General features: G+C 50.1%; 1 protein-coding gene across 4 annotated transcripts in view; it reads left to right on the top strand.

Annotated features, from left to right (window-relative positions):
* MCM3AP (minichromosome maintenance complex component 3 associated protein) overlaps positions 1 to 19,405 on the top strand; it is a 40,898-nt gene that overhangs the window by 714 nt on the left and 20,779 nt on the right. For 3 of the 4 annotated variants that reach the window (XR_010321081.1, XM_064279594.1, XM_064279595.1), the window contains exons 2-16: positions 11 to 1,317; positions 1,530 to 1,753; positions 4,585 to 4,663; positions 4,920 to 5,067; positions 6,588 to 6,778; positions 8,843 to 8,982; positions 9,821 to 10,018; positions 10,744 to 11,012; positions 12,813 to 12,975; positions 13,664 to 13,824; positions 14,177 to 14,418; positions 14,681 to 14,877; positions 15,981 to 16,081; positions 17,716 to 17,847; positions 18,061 to 18,174. Coding sequence is in view for 3 of the 4 variants with exons in the window: in XM_064279594.1 (XP_064135664.1) it covers positions 93 to 1,317; positions 1,530 to 1,753; positions 4,585 to 4,663; positions 4,920 to 5,067; positions 6,588 to 6,778; positions 8,843 to 8,982; positions 9,821 to 10,018; positions 10,744 to 11,012; positions 12,813 to 12,975; positions 13,664 to 13,824; positions 14,177 to 14,418; positions 14,681 to 14,877; positions 15,981 to 16,081; positions 17,716 to 17,847; positions 18,061 to 18,174 (3,584 nt within the window). In the remaining variant the exon portion in view is untranslated. The remainder of the gene's footprint in view (positions 1 to 10; positions 1,318 to 1,529; positions 1,754 to 4,584; positions 4,664 to 4,919; positions 5,068 to 6,587; positions 6,779 to 8,842; positions 8,983 to 9,820; positions 10,019 to 10,743; positions 11,013 to 12,812; positions 12,976 to 13,663; positions 13,825 to 14,176; positions 14,419 to 14,680; positions 14,878 to 15,980; positions 16,082 to 17,715; positions 17,848 to 18,060; positions 18,175 to 19,405) is intronic. The other variant, XM_064279596.1, reaches the window with a different exon arrangement.

Genomic DNA, 19,405 nt, shown 5'->3' with positions numbered 1-19,405 from the left:
TGTCTTTCAGCTTCTTGTGAAGATGAAGTTGAGCTAAGACGACGGATTTAGCACACGGAGGACCTGTTACCTTTCAATACTTGGGTCAGAAGATGAATCCTCCTAACCCTTTCAGTGGGCAGCAGCCTGGTGTGTTTTCATCGCCTTCCAGTAGTACCTTAGGAGCGTTTCACGCGAAGCCGCCATTCCGATTTGGTCAGCCTTCTCTTTTTGGACAAAACAATACATTATCTGGGCCAAGCTCAGGATTTCCACAGGTATCTAACTTTCCAGCATCTTCTGGAGTTAGTCATTCCTCTTCAGTGCAAACATTAGGATTTTCCCAAGCTTCCAATGTTGGACTCTTTTCTGGACTTGAGCACACTTCCACCTTTGTGGCTACCTCTGGGCCATCAAGTTCATCTGTGCCTGGAAATCCGGGATTTAGTTTTAAATCACCCACCAACCTTGGGGTTTTCCCCAGTACTTCTCACTTTGGACCAGAAGCTGGAGAAAGAGCAAGCTCTGGTTTTGGGAAAACAGAATTCAGCTTTAAACCCCTGGAAAATGCAGTGTTCAGACCAATACTGGGGGCTGAATCTGAGCCAGAGAAAACCCAGAGCCAAATTCCTTCTGGATTTTTCACATTTTCACACCCAATTAGTAGTGGACCTGGGGGACTGGCCCCTTTTTCTTTTCCTCAGGTGACAAGTAGCTCATCTACCAATTCAAACTTCACCTTTTCGAAGCCAGTTAATAGTAATAACTCGTCATCTGCCTTTTCCCCTGCTTTGTCAAACCAAAATGTAGAGGAAGAGAAGAAAGCCCCTAAATCACCGTTTGGAAGTTCTAATAGTAGCTTCACTAGCTTCCCTGTATCATCTGCAGGGTGTTTGGGTGACCCCTTCGCAGGAGGCAAAACAGGTGCCAGACAAGGCTGTGAAGAAGCTGTTTCACAGGTGGACCCACTTCCCAGCCTCATGAAAGGACTGAAAAGGAAGGAGGATCAGGACCGCTCCCCAAGGAGACACGACCGGGACACAGTGGAAGACTCGGACCCCCTGTCCCGGGGCGACCACCCTCCGGATAAGCGGCCCGTCCGCCTGAACCGACCCCGGGGAGGCACACTGTTTGATCGGACCTTACAGGATGTCTTGAAGAGCAATAAAGAAATAGGTCGCCTGGGCAACAAAGAACCTAAAAAGGACATCAGCTGTGTCAAGTCTGAGGAAAATGACCACATGGCCGTGCCAGGCGGGACTCAGTCTGTCTTGGCACTTTCCAGGCTTCCTAGTGTGAATAAAGAGGAAGAAATTGAAGGTAGAGATAAAAAAGAAGGTGAGCTCTAAAAACAAAACAGAGTAAACCTTGCTACAGGTTCTCAGTTTCCCTGGGCATTGGCTTGATCTTCCCTGTAAACATTAGGGATCCTGACCTGTCATAGGGATTCTAGTAGGTCTTAAACTCACGAAGCTTCCTTTGCTTTTGCACAGTTGTTGCCCCTGCTTGTTGGCAGCGTTGTGCCTGATGCTGGTCTTCTGATCCCCCAGATTCTCTGAGAGGAACGCCTGTGCGTCAGAGCAAAAGAAGCGAGAGCACAGACAGCCTTGGGGGCTCGTCTCCTGCTGAATTCACGGCCATCCAGTGCAAGAACATCCCTGATTGTCTCAACGACAGAACCATCCTAGAAAACCACTTCAACAAAATCGCCGCGGTGCAGCGCGTGTCTACCAGGCGCAGCAAAAAGCTCGCTGTGGTGTATTTTTCCGATCATGTGAGTACCTTCAACTTGCCACTTGTTACCCTAGATTTGAATTTTGTCATGTTAAAACTTTCTTTTTTCCCCTCCCATCTATCAGTTATTTAAGGAGCCCTGGTGGCGTGGTGCTTAAGTGAGTTGGCTACTAACTAAAAGGTCGGGGTTCAAGCCCACCAGCCACTCCAAGGGAGAAAGATGTGACAGTCTGCCTCTAATAGAGACAACAGCCTTGGAAATTCTATGGGGCAGTTCTGCCTCTGCCCTGTAGGGGCGCTATGAGTCAGAGTCGAGTCGATGGCAGCAGGTTGACAGGGTATCAGTTATTTGCTTGCCAGAACATGGAGAAAGTACCTGAATATCTAACCTTGGAAATCCTGGGATAACTCGCTGCTGTCAAGCTGATTCCAATTCATAGCAACCCTAAAGGACAGAACAGAACTGTGCCACAGGGTTTCCAAGGGGCCCCTGGTAGATTCAAACAGCCAGCCCTTTGGTTAGCAGCCGTGGCTCTTAACCACTACGCCACCAAGGTTTCCTGGGGTAGTACTGTTTATTTAATAATTTGGAGTCATTTGTGAAAAGCTTGGGATCCCTACCATAACTCAGTGTTCTGGAACTGGTGGACAGGCAAATTCATCCAAACCCATTGCCATCGAGTCAGTATGTACCTTTATATCTGTTCTGCTCTCTGAATACTCTCGTGGGAGAACATGAGTTCTGTAGGAGTCTGTAAAGTAGAAAGCATGTTTTTATAACTTTTTTTTATGACGGAAGTATTGCTTGTCAGTGCAGGATAAAACCCAGGAAAGTCCCATGATGGGGGATGGAAGGCACAAAAAGCACCCACTGTTTTACTCTCCAAGGTATTGACTACAAATATTTTAGGTAGTGTCTTTCCACAGATGTGTTGATATTGTGTTTACGTAAATGGGATCATACTGTATAAGCTGAGGTAGCATCTTCAGGTAGCAATAACTCTTTAGTTTTTTCTAAAATTGATAAACAGTCTAGACTAGAATGTGGTTGTTCAATGCACTGTGGTGTTCCATCTTGTTTACTTACTTGCTTGGCCAATTTCCCATTCTGGGACATTTTTGTGCATGTATTTCTGAATACTTCAATCTCCTTTGTTTAAATCCCCAAGAGTGGAATTCTTTTGCCATATTATATGCAGTTTTTGTGCTTTTGGTATTTATTCTTTCCTATTGATTTTTACGTTTCTTTAAAAAAAAAATTAGGGATATTACCCTTTTATCTATTATCAGTTAGAATTTTTTTTTTTTAATTTGATAATTGCCTTTTACTTTTGATCATGGCCTTTTTAAAAATCTTATAGAAGTGGTTTATTTCCTGTTTTTTAAATTTACCAATATTGAAAAATATTTGTGTTTTAGACTGAGAAAATCATTTCCTTCCGAAGTATTCTTAAGATAGTCTTACCATTTTTATGTCCCCCCATACATACACTTAATGTATATGGGATTTATTTTATTGTATGGCCAGAGATAAGAATCCCACTTCACTTCGTCCCACTTACGTTATTCAGAGATCTCAGCATCACTTAGAGAACGGTCCGTCCCTACGTATACCAAGTACACACACGCACACGGCTCAGTTTCTGGAATTTCGTTTGTCATTCTGTGTATTCTAATGTTTGTTCGTGTTATGGGGCGTTCTAGTATTTCGTAATGAATGTAATCCCTCATCTCTTAAAAGGTTTTTTTGGCTGTTGTAATGTTCTTATCCTTCCAGGTGGAACTTAAAACGGTTTTTTTGTTGTTGTTGTTAGACTACTAATGTATGACTACATCATCACTATAAAGAACTCACTGATACAGATAGAGATTATGTTCCCCAGTCGCTCTTTTGTCTCCTGACTCACCGTGGTTACCTAGTATAGGTATACTCGCATGTAGTTGGTTGTATGTGTGTGTGTTTTGTGATAGACGAGATCCTACGTGCATCATTCTGCAGCTTCCTTTTTTGCCTAAGTGTGACTTGGAGATCCTTCCAGCTCTGTGTGTGTAATCAAATGGGAATCATCTCATCAAATGCCAGTGAGGCCGAGTTTATGGAATTTATAACAGTAAGGTAGCTAGGTTCCAAAAAGAAGAGCAAAGACATGCTTGGAGGCAGGTGAGGGAGTGGCGGCCGTACGTGTCCACTGGAGGAAAGGATGGGGCCTTGCTCTGGTAGGAAGGGCAGTATCTTATTCACCATTCTACCAACAAGCTCAGATCAGTCATTTCATTCTTGAATGCTGTCTTAGTCATCTGGTGCTGCTATAACAGAAATACCACAAGTGGATGGCTTTAACAAAGAGAAGTTTATTCTCTTACAGTCTAGTAAGGTAGAAGTCCAAATTCCGGGCGCCAGCTCCGGGGGAAGGCTTTCTCTGTCAGCTCTGGAGGAAGGTCCATGTTGTCAATCTTCCTGTGTTTTGGGAGCTTCTCCGCGCAGGAACCTCAGGTCCAAAGGATGTGCTCTGCTCTCGGCACTGCTTTCTTGGTGGTATGAGGTCCCCCTGTCTCTCTGCTCACTTTTCTCTTTGATATGTCAGAAGAGATTGGCTTAAGATACTGTCTAATCTTGTAGATCTCTTCAATATAACTACCGCTAATTCATCTTATTCCATCATAGTGCTAGGATTTACAACACGCAGGGAAATCAAATCAGATGACAAAATGATGGATACAATACTGGGAATCATGACCTAGTTGACGGGTATTTTTAGGGGACACTGGTCAGTCCATAACAAATGGTCTGTCTGCTCACTTCCTGTGCGTTTTTGTTCATTTCCTTTGGTATTCTAATGTTCTCATTCGTGGTGTGGGGCTATTTTCCAGGCATCTGCAGCCATGGCGAGGAAGAAGGGGAAAGGTCTGCATAAAGACATGGCTATCTTCTGGCATAAGAAGAAAATAAGTGAGTTTTCAGTTGTTCTTCCCACACTGAAGTGCTATGTGTGCAGGCCCTGGGGCCTCTAAACAGCACGCCTCTCCCTACCCCAGGCCACAGGCGAGGTGGCTCCAAGGCCGAACCTTGTTTCTCCGAGTGGCTTCTTTGAGCTCTTTGTGCCCTGCGCAATCACAGGGGTATTACCTTCTCAAAAAAAATTAAAAATCCAGTTAATAAGGTGACCTGTGATATTGTGCACTCTGTCTGACTTCTTTGTCCTCAGGCCCCAATAAGAAGCCCTTTGCCCTCAAGGAGAAGCAGCTAGGTGACAGTGAAGTGAATCCCAGCCCAGAAGATGCATCTTCCCAGCATTCTCCATTGCGCAAGCCCGTGGGCAGGATGGCAACTGGTGGTGGCCTGCTGAGTAAAAGGTGAGGCCCAGCCCTCCCAGTGGTCAAGGGTGTTGTGCTCTGCATGGGATTAGGATCCTTGACTTCCAGTGCCAGTGAATGGGGGGATTCCTGACCGCCAGCATATCCGCAGCCTGGGTAGGACATTGAGCAATGTGCTGACCCGTCGGGGGCTGAGGACCACATGGGCAGAAGCTGAGAATGTGGATTGCTGGTGGAGTGGGTGATATAGAGGGGGTGCAGAAACCACTGCTGTTTGATGCCACTGAGCTGTCCTTTCCGCTGATACCAGGGGTGTGGAGCAGTGGGAGGAGAAGGGACAGCACCTGCCCCACAGCCTGCACGAGAACTGTGATGAGGCTGTGGGACCAGGGCTGATGGGGCTGGTGGTCTCCGAGCCAGAGCATTTGCACAAGTGAGTTTTCTGGCCCTGGACCCTGCTGGCCGCAGAGATGATGGAGAAGCACCGATGTCTGTCTTATTCCATGTTCGTTTCCCGAGGCCCTGGTTACTGAAGGGCCCTCATTAGGGCTGGCCTTTTTTCCCCAGCCTGGTCCTCTCCACAGACTGCACCCTAGGGGCTGCTTCCTCCTTAAAGCTCTCTGCACAAGGGGTACCAGCCGGGTATATGGGGTTATGTGAAGCCTCTGTGCATCTCGCATTGGTGTCATGCAGTTCCGCTTGGGATACAAGTGCGTCAGCAGTGACCAATCATGCTGTAGTAACTGTTTGTCCTAACAACCACACTGGGCAGGCGTTCATCCAGCAGAGCCTGGAATGTTGGTGAGGCCCATGCTCACACACTGACTGGGGGCTGCAGGCACGGCTCTCGGGCCTGGCTGGCTCTGCTGTGGGCTCGCCAAGCTGGCCTCTCCTCAGTATCCCTGTCTGTGGACACTGTCCACAGGGCCCCGCCTGGCCCCTGGGCTTTCTGGCCTGGAGCTGCCTGTTCACAGAGGGCACGACAGGCCTGCTGTTGAATCGTTCTTCATTCCTTTGGCCAGTTTACAGTTTTTCCAACTGTGCATTTTGAGATGAGCAGTTTAGTTCCTGGTTTTCTTTTTCGTTTCGCACTCAGCCAGTCTTCTATCATCCTTGACACTCGGGCCCATGGAATGTGGAAAGCCAGCTGGGAAAGGGGGAAGCTGAGACAGAATGCCCAGTTGTGTCTAGTACATCCTTCTACCCAAGTGAAGCTGTGTGTGGAAACATGTGGGCACAGATGGGGCTAAAGTGCATTTTTCAGGCTGAATTTCATTTCTTTGAGATAAAAATCTATGGTCGTTTTAGTTGGTTAAATGGGTTCATCTCATCTTTGGGAATTATGACACGTTTCAGAATTATAAAACTCACAGTGAACAATATAACTAATATGTTCATACTCACCCCAGCTTTGTCCAAGCTCATCTCATATGGAAGCTTGTGGGTTCTCAGCTCCAGAGGAGAACAGGTGGTGGGAAAGGAGAGCGCGCGGGGAAGTGGTGGGAGGTAAATAACCTGATGGACAGACGTGAGGGCCTTACCGCGCTGTTTCTTTACAGCTCTCCCGTGAAGAAGCCAGGTATCCTAAAGACCCTGCAGTTTGAGGGAGACCCCTTTGATTCTGGCTCCGAGGCCTCCGAGGGCCTTGGGCCCTGTGTGTCCTCCCTCAGTGCTCTGGTGGGCACCGTGGCCGAGACTTCAGAGGAGAAGTACCGCCTACTGGACCAGAGGGACAGGGTCATGCGACAAGGTAACAGCGTCACTGTACCGCCTGCTTAGGACCAGATGTACCTTTGTGCTGTCTCTGATGTCAATGCCCCCCTAGTGAAGTAGTCCCCTGGGGAGCTGTGGGAGCCAGTGGCCTCGTCTCCACAGGGCAGTTCTGTCATCAGGCCGCAGGGCTATGATGTGACAATTGCCTCTCTCTGCCCACTAGTCTTCCTTGGGTGAGTGTAAGCAGGGATACGGTACATGGTACTTCAAATTTCATCTTATTTTTGAAACACAGCCCACACACCAGTTATCTATGGTAAATTATAATTTAAAGGGCATTTTTTTGACATTCAGAAAGCACATGTGAAAAAAATAAAAATTTTCTGTTAAAAGAAATTACCACAAATTCAGAAAGAAATGTCAAGTCATGGGGGAAACTCTGTAACTCCTGTCACAGAGAAAGAGCTGATTTCCCTGGTATGGAAAGAACTCCTGAGAGCCAGCCAGGAAGGACCAAAGCCCAGTAGAAGAATGGGCAATAGATGACTAACCAATAGCAGAATGGGCAGGGTCACTGAGAGGCTGCAGAGAAGGAAGTGTCAGGAACATGTGGGAAAGACGCCTCCCCGACCCCTCCTGGTGAGAAAAGCAGATGTCTCACCTGTGGGGATTCAGAGACCAAGAGGTCAGTAGTGCACTGGGGGGGTGCTGCGGGGAAGCAGCATACAGCCCACAGCTTCCTCACAGGAGAGCAAGGGGCAGATGCACAAACTCAGGAAACTTAGAAAAGCCCAGGCTTTCCACGGCCTTTCACCTCTAAGGATTTGTCCCACAGACACACCTGCACGTGCAAAGCGATTCCTGTACGAGGTTGTTCATGATGGGAAACTATTGGAAACTCCAGGATGTCATTCTGGAGACTGGTTAAGTTGTGCTTATAGCCACACACTGGGATCCTAACTGGCCTTAAATAGAGGATGGGATTTCTTTGTGGGAAAATTATTAAGATTTGCTGTGACGTGAAAAAATCATGGTGCTGAGAGTATGTAGCGATCTGCCATTTGTACAAAAAGGAGAAGAGTGTGCGTGTGTGCGTGCACGTGCACAAGTGTATTACATAAATACGTTTGCTGACGTGGAGGCATCACCATAGGGAGCAGAGCATGGGTGAGGGGTTGCTCCATTCTGGACATTTTCATACCTTTGGAATGTCAAATTCTGCGAATGTATCACCTATTCAAAAAGTAAAAGTGTAGCATCAAAATAAAAAAATACATGCGGTGACTAAAAATAAAAGGAAAAGGGACATGTGTTCTTCTTTGCAAAGTTGTTTTCTCCTTAAATTTCAGCTATAGCATTTTTTTTTTTTTTTAAAACGCTGTAAACATTGGAATAATCCCATTGCTTCCTTGACACCGTAATAAAAGCTGTCCTTATATGTTATATCATTGATGGGACAGTTTTTATATTCCAAATAAAATTATTACTAGGCATTGGAGTTTTTAAAATTAAAAATATTTATATTTCAAGTTGTGAAGTTGCATTGCATTGCATTTAAAAAATACTTTTGTAGCTCTTTAGCTTTTTAAAGTTATACTTCGCGTGTATGTCTTCAATTTGGGGCCCAGTTAACTTGCAGTTGTGTGACGCCTATTACCTTAAAAGAACGATCCAATACAGAGTTTTAGAAATACTGGAGTATTCTGAATATTTGCATTTAACTAATTAGCCCTTTCAGCATGGTGTACTACAGTATCATTGGGATCATTGTAGAGTTTATAAAACACTCTGCTGCTCCCAGCTGTAAGTGGGGGCACCCCCTCCCCATCTGGAGTCTGCTGTGAAGGCCTGGGGCTGTTGGAGAGCCACGTGTGGGGAGGCAGGAGCCTCTGGGGTCTCTGGGAGCCTGATGCCCATCACTCACCATGATGGTTTCTGTTACTCCAAGGCCAGTGTTTTAGGAACATTTCTTTCTTGTCCTTTGTGCTTTGTGTGAGTGACACTGGTTTCTATTTTTGCTTTTCCTTTTATCATATGAAAATGCACTTGGCTGGGTTCTAGTGACTGTGGTAGTCCCTACTCTCTCCTTGACTCCGTCTAGCTCGGGTGAAGAGGACCGACCTGGACAAAGCGAGGACCTTTGTAGGAACATGCCCCGACATGTGTCCTGAGAAGGAGCGATACATGCGGGAGACCAGGAGCCAGCTGAGCGTGTTTGAAGTGATCCCCGGGACAGACCAGGTGGGGCTCCATGGCTACCCAGTCTCCTCCAGGCTGCTGTCTGGGATGTGCACACCAGAGCTGGGGCATGGTGTGCGGGGGCAGGGCTTATTCTCTGCAGGGGCTGTCCACCTTCGCACCTGAGGTGGGTGTTTACCTGTGTCAGAGGGCCGTCTATCTTCATCCTCTTTGTGCAGGGGCAGATGTAGCCCCCGAGTCTCTTTTGGGCGACGGGTCTGGCCCCTCCAGGCTCCTGGTGCTATCATACCTGTGAATCCTCACTGCTGTCTCCATCACGTTTCTGGCCTGGGTGACGTACTCTGGGATTGGAGCATGGCTGAGACCTTCTAGAGCATTCAGAGTCCTTTATCCGTCACCCTGTGCACTTTGGGGCCATGCAGGTGACCTCACTGCACTCCTCTGCCATCTTGATTGCCTTTCATCTGAACTCCTTATCCTGTTAGCCAACAGCGTTTTCTCAGTTTATTTTGTCTCTGAATTTTGAAATGCAGGAATATGTTTCAAAATACCTTCTCGAGTATTGGTCGTTTGTTATGCTCAGGCTCTTGTGAAGCCCTGTCCCTATTTGCTGCCCCCTCTAGCATACCTGCCTCCAGTTCACACACGGACAGCTCTGGCAGGCGTGTGGTGCAGTGTGTGGTTTGTGTACCATCAGCACACATCAATTGAAGGAGCTGTAGCATGTGTTGATGAAGTTGTCGATGGTTGTCTATGATGTGTTATGCCTGGTGTAGGCTGCGGTGGCTAGGAAAAGCATTTTAAGCAAGTGACAGGTGGCTGTGCTGGATGTTGGCCGGGACCATCCCGCGAACTGCCGTCCTCTGCCCTGATCCCCCAGGTTGACCACGCGGCGGCCGTGAAGGAGTACAGCCGGTCCTCGGCCGATCAGGAAGAGCCCCTACCACACGAGCTGCGGCCCTCGGCAGTGCTCAGCAGGACCATGGACTACCTGGTGACCCAGATCATGGACCAGAAGGAGGGCAGCCTGCGCGACTGGTACGACTTCGTGTGGAACCGGACACGGGGCATTCGGAAGGTCAGGAGACACTGGGACGTGTTCAGATTCCAAACTAAAGTTGATGGTTCTTTTCGTTTTACCTGGTGATGTTTCATCTGAGGAGTCCCTGGGTGGCACGAACAGCTAAGCGCTCGATGACTAGCCAAAAGCTTGGAGGTTTGAACCCACCCAGAGGCACCTTGGGAAGCAAGGCTGGCTATCTGCTTCCAAAAAATCAGCCGTTGAAAACCCTATGGAGCAGTTCTACCCTGATACATATGGGGTCACCATGAGTCAGCATCGAGTTGATGGCAACAGTATGTTTCATCTGTAATAAAAAATCCTGTGATTTAAAATCATTATCAAGTCCTGTTAAAATGTGCTTAATGGGTTTTGTTTAAATTGAAATGTGAGAAATTCAGGTATGATTTTTTTAGTAGTTAACTCTCTGCATGGACCATGTGCATGAGTGTACAAGATGTGGGTGTTTATGTGTACAAGGTGCGTGTGCATAGGAGATTCATGTGCGTGTGAGGTGTACCTGTAAATAAGGTGCACGTGTGTGCGTGAATGAGGGGCATGTACGTGTGTACAGAGTGTGCCTGTGTGCATCTGTATGAGGTATGTGTATGAGATGCTTGTGTGTATTGCATATGAGGTTGTGTACACACACAAGGTGCGTGTGCATGAGGTGTGTATGTGTTTGAGCTGCTTGTGTGTGAGGTGTGTGCGCATATGTCACCTTCCCCCTTGCTGGTGGCCAGGACATCACACAGCAGCACCTGTGTGACCCCATGACGGTGTCCCTGATTGAGAAATGCACACGCTTCCACATCCATTGTGCCCACTTCATGTGTGAGGAGCCCATGTCCTCCTTCGATGCCAAGATCAACAATGAGAACATGACCAAGTGCCTCCAGAGTCTGAAGGAGATGTACCAGGACCTGAGGAACAAGGGCGTCTCCTGTGCCAGTGAGGCAGAGTTCCAGGGTTACAACGTGCTGCTCAACCTCAACAAGGGGGACATCCTGAGGTGAGTCTTTCAGGGAAGGCCTGACCTGGAGGTTGAAAGGCGAGGCGTACACAGCAAAATGCTTTCTGAGGTCAGTGTAGCTGAAGGAGCTGAGTTCTCTCCGGTAGCGAATGTCAGATAACAGTAAAGGGTCCCCATGTGGGCCATGGAGGTTGAGGGGGGCTAGATCCCCATGTGGGCCATGGAGATTGGGTCGGGGGAGCCCTGGTTTTTGCTGTGTCAATGAGAGAAGATGGGAAATGGGTTTTTCCCCATGAGCAGAGGAGGTGCATGGCCAAGATGGGCCCAAGCTGTGTCAGTGCTGCTGGGGGCTTGCTGTTCCAGGTGGTTGTGTCACAGGGCTGCGTAACGGGAGGGGAGATTGAGATGCTGAGGACTGGGTGTTTAGACAGGGTGGAGGGCGAGCCCTGGCCTGGCGAGTCAGCTATGAGAAAGATGCGCAGAGCTGGGCCAGTGTGTTGTTGTCATGAGGGACTGGACTTGGCGATGCCAGTGTCTCTTCTCACCCAAGAGACTCTTGTGTTTCATCTTTTTCATTAAATATTTTAAATTAAGAGGGAGCCAGAAACTTCTCTTAGCTTAGTCTCCACCCCTCCAAGAACCTTGTCTCAGAATATCGATGTGTGAACTGATTTTAAGTTTTAAAAGTTAAGCTTGGGGATAAGGTAGTTATCGAAAGTGTATTCCTTTTGTATATGTCCTCCATTCTGAATAAATGAAAGTCAAATCAGGGTTTATTTCTAAAGAAAACAACAAAAGAAAATGACCTGGAATTTCTAAGTTTCCTAGCCTTTGTCTTTATATACAACTGTCTTGAAAAGCAGTCGCGTGGCATTAAAGTCACTGATAACCGATTCCTAATTTGTTTACTTGATTCATCATCTTTTTAAAGAAAACCTTTGTGTATCAGTCTAGCCCGAGAGCGGTGGCTTTGAAGTTAGTAAACTGTAAATACAGCGAGCGGCACAGTTTGCCAGTAAGACTCTTCTTCTCAATATGATGGAAGCCAGATTTTTAAAAATTAGATACATATATATATATATACGTATATATTTTTAACGGTGGTAAAAACGCACGTAACCAAACATTTTCTATTTTGAATATTTTTACATGGACTATTCAGTGGCATTAATTACATCCATCATGCTGTACAACCATCACCACTGCCATTTCCAGATTTTTCCATCACCTTGAACAGAAGCTCAGCGCCCCTAACCAGTAACTCCCCACTCCCCGCTTCCTCTGGGCCCTGGTAACCGCTAACCCACTTTTGCCTCTATGTGTTTGCCTGTTCTAGCTATCTCATGTAAGTGGGGTCGTACAGTATTTGTCCTTGTGTGTCTGATTTTTGCTCAGTGGGATGCTTTTAAGATTCATCCATGTTATTGTACACATCAGGACTTCATTTCTCTTTGTGGCTCAGTAGTACTCCGTCGTATGTACCGCATTTTGTTTACCCATTCGTCTGTCGATGGACGTTTAAGCTATTTCCAACTTGTGGCTGTTGTAAATAGTGCCGTAGTGAGCATTGGTGTACCAGGTGTCTGTTTGAATTTCTGCTTTTGGTTTCTTTGGATATGTACCTGGGATTGGGATTGCCAGGTTATATGGTAATTCCACATTGACCTTTTTGAGGACCCACTGAACTGTTTTCCACAGCAGCTGCACCATTTTGCATTTCCACCAGCAGTGGACGAGGGCACCAGTTTCTCCCAATCCTCAGTGCCTGTTGTTTTCTGTTTTTCTGGTCATGGCCATCCTAGTGCTACTTCAACCCCCTTTTATCTCTTTAATTAACAGAGAAGTGCAGCAGTTCCCCCCTGCTGTTAGGAACTCCTCCGAGGTGAAGTTTGCCGTCCAGGCCTTTGCTGCGCTGAACAGTAATAACTTTGTGAGATTTTTCAAACTGGTCCAGTCTGCATCTTACCTGAGTGCTTGTCTTCTACATTGTTATTTTAACCAGGTGAGTGACGCAGATGTGCATGCAGAATTGGAAGAGAGTAGGCTGTCACCTGACGTGTCGTTAGGTGCTTCTCTGTCCTGGGAACATTGCTGGGTGGACCGGGGCTCCCTCGTGTCACCCTGTAGCCACCCTGCCAGGAGTCACTGACCACTACCAGAAACGGCGGTGTGGAAAGTGCTGTCTTTGTGGTTCAGATAAGGGAAGTCTCCTTAGGAACTTGAGTTCAGCACTGTTGTCTTCCATGAAAACAAAATCCCTACCCTCGACAGTCATGGTGATGTTGAGCAGAATGTTTGGGGTGAGGCTGCTGATGCTGTGTCTGCCTCAGTGAGCATCTCAGCGCCCGCTCTGTGCCCCGGCTTACCTCTGGCTGAGGTTTGCACCTCGTAAACCCTTGTGGGCTTAGCATCCCCGGGGCCGATCTGCAGCTCCCGCCCCCGGCCCTTGTGATCCTAGAGCAGCCCTGCCCATGTGTCACCCCACGTCCCAGAGCACCCTGTCTCCTCGATCCTCCTGGTGCTGCCCCCACAGCTGGGGAGTTAGGACCACCTGGCCTCCTTGCAGGAAGCCCTTGGGGCCCCGGGGGGTGCTTGTGATCGGGAAGAGGCCACCCCCACTGCACATGTCGTTGCTGAGGCAGAGAGCAAGGTGGGATGTGTGCATGGGTCAAATTTGCTTCTCCCTCCAGATCCGCAAAGACGCACTCAGGGCGCTCAACGTGGCCTACACGGTGAGCACACAGCGGTCCACTGCCTTCCCCCTGGACAGCGTGGTGCGCATGCTGCTCTTCCAGGATGGCGACGAGGCGGCCGACTTCCTCAGCTACCACGGCCTGGCAGCTTCTGACGGGTCAGTGCCAGCGGCCCGGGCTCCTCGCTCTCATTCTTCCCTGGGGTGCACCAGCTGCAGGCTCAGCTGGGCAGCATGGACTCTCACTCTCCTGTATTGGGGTTTCTCCAAACCACACAGCCCTCAGGGACCTGCCCCCCGCCTGCTGTCACTGCAGCATACGCAGTGGGTCTGGTGCCCTAGGACCCGAGGCCTCTGCTGCTAGAGCAGCCTAGGCTGCATCCCCATTCCCCCAGCGTGGGTGACAGAGTAATAGGGGCTTCTCCTGGCACTGCTGACGGGCTTGTGTTGAAGATGAGGTATATTCTCATGTGTGTGTGACATGAGTGTGGTTTCCTTGGGACTTGGGCAGCTGTGTCGAGCTGAACCGGTCGATGTTCCTGGAGCCAGAGGGCTTATCCAAGGCCAAGAAGTCGGTGTTCATCAGCCAGAAGCTGACGGTGTCGGTTGGGGAGATTGTGAATGGGGGGCTGCTGCCCCCTGCCCCCTGCCACATACCCGTGTGCAGCTTCAACTCCCAGAACAAGTATGTCGGGGAGAGTCTGGCTATGGAGGCGGCTGCTGGCCCCCAGAGACCCAGCACGGAGGCCACCGGTGAGTGGGGTGTGGGTGGGCGGGGGGCTCGTCGTGAGTCCCCTGGGGCCTCTTGGTCGTTTCAGCATCGGGGGTGGTGAACGTGGCTCAGTGATTGCCCATCCTGCTGAGACTGGGTGTGCTGGCTGGCTCTGAAGGCCCTCCCGCATCCCCCGACACAGTGGATTCCCTCAGAGGGAGGTAGCTTGTGTGGTGGCCTGATGGTTCCGCTGGCTGGGGTTTATCCCTGTGTGCCAGCCCTGCATTTCCGTGTCTCCTCTAGGTGGTGGGAGAGGAGAGGTATGCAACACAGAGCCGGCCGTGTCCCTGCCTGGGCTGCTCCTGCAGCCACTGGCCGCCGCCCCTGTGTCTCTGCCTCAAGTCCCAGCCCCACCCATGGCTGCGGCCCCCAGCCTCTTCCAGCCATCCGTGCAGCCAGAGCTCCTCCCGCCGAGGCTGGCACCCGTCTACTCTGACGCGGTAGGAACCTTCCAGATTCACACTTGCTTACACTGTGGCACCGATGTGCACTGTCTGGTTTGGTTGGAGATTTCTGTGATGGACCTGCGCGTGGTCTCGGGTCTTATCGCATGAGGCGCCCCTCTGATGAGGCTCTAGGAGAGGGGACCTGTGTGAGGTTTTCTAGCTGTTCCCTGTGTCTCTGTTAGTTATTGTCTTCTGGACTCTGGAGTGAGTTGAGGGATTTTAAGGATGTAGCAGCTGATGCCCTTGTTAGGGGTCGATGTTAGCCTGCACTAGCCTCCTTGCCAAGCACTCTTCAGGCGTGTGTTCCCCTCTCCCCAAATGAGGCGAGGCTGCACCAGGACTTACGGAGAGGGAGCGAGGAGGGACCAGGGGTAACCTGCCTGCAGGCTGTCAGCCCATGTCTCACCCTGGAGCCCCCTCCACGTCTGCAGCAGTCACAGCCACGCTCGGGAGGCCCTCGTCTGCGTCCTGAGCCCTCATGGGTCTGATATGACCATTACCTTTGCCGCACCTGGCTGTGTGGAAGAGCCAGTGATCAAGTCGGATGGGTGCATGGGGGCAGGCATGCTGTGGGCGAGATCCCTGGTGTCCGTGTGGCCGCAGGGCTCGACCATGTCTTGTTGGCTGCTCGGCAGGTGCCTCCAGGGTCAGGGTCCCCAGATTGAAGGATGGCCACAGAAGGGGGTGTCAGGTGAGAAGAGTAGATGGGTGGGGCACTGTGGAGCTGAGTGGGGGTCATGGTGAAACCCTACCCCTCAGAGGCAGCCTGGAGGCCAACAGGGGCCTCCTAGCAGCAGCGTGGCCCCTGTGTGGGACTGCATTCTCTGTCCTAGGAGCCCACAGTCAGTGCTCGGTGACCCCTAAGCAGAGTCCGGCGAGGGGACATTTCATTGGAGGGACCCACTTCTCCCTTTGCGCAGCTCTGAAGGCCTTAGTCCTCTAGGTTGTGGGCAGATTGCCTGGTTGTCTGTGGCTCGTGGTTCAGAGATTCTTTGCCAGCCGGAGTTTGGTGTCGCTGGCGGTCCAGTCTGTGTGGAAGGCTAGTCCACATGCCACAGCGCCTGCTTGTGACCCCATGTCTGTCCGCCTGTCTGTAGGACATTGGGCAGGTGGTGGATGAGATCATCCAGGAGGTTCTCCAACGGGACTGTGAAGAGATCGGCGCTATCGGGATGGCGTACACGGTCATGGCCCTGGGGTGAGTGCCGGCCGGGGGAGCCCTCTGTGCCCTCCTGCTCTAAGACTGCCTGCGCCCCTCCCCCATGTCTTCTCTTGTCCAGTGTTCTCTGTCCTCGGGCCACGTGGCCTGCTCCTACAGGGGCCTGGCGGTGCCCTCCCCCCACCGTCTTCTCTAGTCAGGTGTTCCCCATCCTCAGGGGCCAGGGGCCACGTGGCCTGCTCCTACAGGGGCCTGGCGGTGCCCTCCCCGCCACCGTCTTCTCTTGTCAGGTATTCTCCATCCTCAGAGGCCACGTGGTCTGCTCCTACAGGGGCCTGGCGGTGCCTGTGCCCTCCGCTCCCCCATGACTTCTCTTGTCAGGTGTTTTCCATCCTGGGCCATGTGGTCTGCTCCTACAGGGCCTGGCCGTGCCCTCCCCTTCCCCAAGTCCTGTGTGCGGCCTCTTCTCTGGGTGGTGTCGCCTCTGGTGTTCCTTAACCCTCGCTTTCCATTGGCGTGTAGTTTCCGTGTGTGTTTTTTGAGCAGCAGGCAGTGGATTAAAGTTACAAACTTAAAATCGATTTTCTTTAAACTTTAAACAGAACTTAAAAATCTAGTAACGTATAAAAGTGGATCATTCTGTATGAAAATTAAAAGCAGTCGTTTTTATTTGATCTCTGTTTAAGGTTTGGTTGGTTTATAATTTGGTAGATTATATGTTGTGTACCTACTGCATTTTACATGATGATTGAAATTCCTTAGACGCTGCAAATGTGTTTACAAGTTTAATGTGCCTGTTTCTGTTGCGTGCTTCAGACATCTAGCCTTAATAGATTTGATCATCAAAATCTTTCTGAGCTCTCAAGCAACTTTCATAAAGCTAATAAACCTGGTAAATTTAGTATGTCAGGTTTTCCTAAGGGTTCCACATGTCTTGTAAAATTCCCAGTGCACCTAGTGGCACACTGAGATGGGGGTGCTGTTGGACCTGCGTGAATGTGGTCTCAAAGGATCACCTCCTCCAAGGGCAGGAGTCTGTGTGTCCCGAGTTAGATGTGGACTTTCTCTTTTTTTAATAGTTTGTGTAATTTTTTTTGTACGTTAGATGAAGGTTTACAGATCAAACTAGTTTCTCATTAAACAGTAGACACGTTGTTTTATGATGTTGGTTGCCAACCCCACAACATGTCAACACTCCCACCTTCTCGACCTTGGGTTCCCTATTACCAGCTTTCCTGTCCCCTCCTGCCTTCTTATCCTTGCCACAGGGCTGGTGTGCCCATTTAGTTTTGTTTTGTTTCATGGACCTGTTTAATATGTGGCTGAAGGGTGAACCTCAGGAGTGACTTCATTGCTGATCTATAAGAGGGTCTCGGGGCCATCCTCTCAGAGTTTCTCCAGTCTCTATCAGACCAGTAAGTCTGATTTTTTTTTTTGGTGAGTGAGAATTTTGTTCTACATTTTTCTTGAGCTCTGTCTGGGACCGTCTGTTGTGATCCCTGTCAGAGCACAGACACGGACTTTTCTGATGGAATAAAAATGAACATGACCCATGTGCTCACTTTCTGTGCCTAAAAGCTGGCAGTGCCCTCCTCTGCCACACCGGGCTTCATTGTCTGGCTGCTCAGGGCCTCTTCCCACTGGCTGCTGAGTGGCACTTCTTCTCTGTGCAGCGTGTCCAGTGAGGCTGCAGAGGAGCTGCTGGTAGCCGCCACCGAGGGTATGATGAGGGCTATAGCAGCCGAGGGCGTAAGCGAGGTGCGGGCACGGGCAGAGGAGGAACAGCGGCGGGCAGAGCAGGAGAGGTGAGTACAGGGCAGAGGGAGGTGGGTGGGGACTGAGACGACTGACCCCCCCCACCCATGCCCTCTTGGAGGCCTGTGCCCAGTGGAGCAGGAGGGGTGGGCCTACTGGCTTGGTCACACAGCCCACGCCCCCACTGATGACGTCACCAAGTGTGACGACCTTACTCTTATTCTCAGATGTTACCCTTATGCTTTTCGTCTTTAAACTTCCAGGTTGAAACAGGAGCGAGAGCTGATTTTAACTCAGCTGAGCCAGGGCCTGGCTGCGGAGCTGACGGAGCTAGTGGTGACAGACTGTGTCAGCGAGACTGCAACCCAGGAGCTGAAGTGAGTGACGTGTGGGGTGACTTGTGGGGCCCCATGTGCAGAGCCAGGCTGGCGAGGTGGGGTCACCGAGACGGGGGCTCAGGCTGGCCCCTTCTCCACCGGCCTGGGTGCAGTTCATGGTAGCTGGGCTTTAGCTACACTCAACAAGCAGCATATCTTTTGGATAGCCTGATGGTAAACTGTCACCCGTGTGTATGTGTATGTACGTGTGCATGTGTGTGCAACCCTAAGGAATGGAGGCGGGGGCCACACTCTACCCCCAGCCCTCCATCCCCATCTGACCCTGCAGCAGGTGAAAGAGCCCAGGTGGTGTCCTCCCCACGTCTGGCCACTTACCCTTACTGCTTTCGAGTAGGGAAGGCCCTTTCCCTTTTCACATATTGAAAGTTCTTGGCACCATCTTACTGAAGAACTTGATTTAGTGACATGGACTCTGGTTGCCCTGCCAAGCTTCAGGGGGAAGGAGGCACCAATTGATCAGAACCCCTCCCCATACTTGAGCCCCCCGGTGGGCCTTGAACTGAAGGGCAGGGTGGGGTCCATGCTGGCCAGCATCTCAGCTCTGTGCCAGTGGGTCCCAGAACAGTCTGGAACCGCTGGGTCGGTTAATCAGTGCCACTTCCTGCCCTGTTGGTTGGGAGCCCGCTTCCCTCCCACTGTAGGGAGGAGGCCTTGAGCACAGAGGATGCATCTGTGTCCTCATCCTGGGAAAGGCCATCAGGGGACAGCACAGCCAGAGCTCCTGATGTGCACAGAGTCCTGTCTTCTGCAGGCTGGGAGCTGGGCCTGTGCAGCCCTGTGCAGCCCCAGCCCTCCGCCTTGGCTGTTGGGAGCCCACCCTGCCTGCTGAAGCCACTGGCTTATGGCTCAGCATCCTTGACATCCATTGTCTTCTGGGCTCCCTTGGCTGTCGAGATTTTGTTATAAACCTTCTCCCCGAGGCACTGATTTACCCCAGGGCCCCCACAGGATGACCATAGGCAGCCAGCTCGGGCCTGGCGGGACTTGAGACACTTCAAATTTCAAGTGTCTCATATTGCTAAAGAGAAGGTGGCTCAGTGGTCATTTAAGTATTAAGTTGTCTAACTATTTTATTAAGACAAAGGTGTATTTCTTGACTGTTTTCAGGGCTGTCTTGGGCCTATAATGTAGTACTCTGAACCATTTTGTTCTTTTTTCTCTGTTGTTCCAGTTCTCTAAAATTTAAGTAAAGATGACAATCTGGGAGCTT

Source organism: Loxodonta africana, chromosome 2, assembly GCF_030014295.1.
Source record: "Loxodonta africana isolate mLoxAfr1 chromosome 2, mLoxAfr1.hap2, whole genome shotgun sequence".
Taxonomy (NCBI): domain Eukaryota; kingdom Metazoa; phylum Chordata; class Mammalia; order Proboscidea; family Elephantidae; genus Loxodonta; species Loxodonta africana.
The sequence above is the reverse complement of the archived record's forward strand: the minus strand, read 5'-3'. Positions and strand labels throughout refer to the sequence as shown.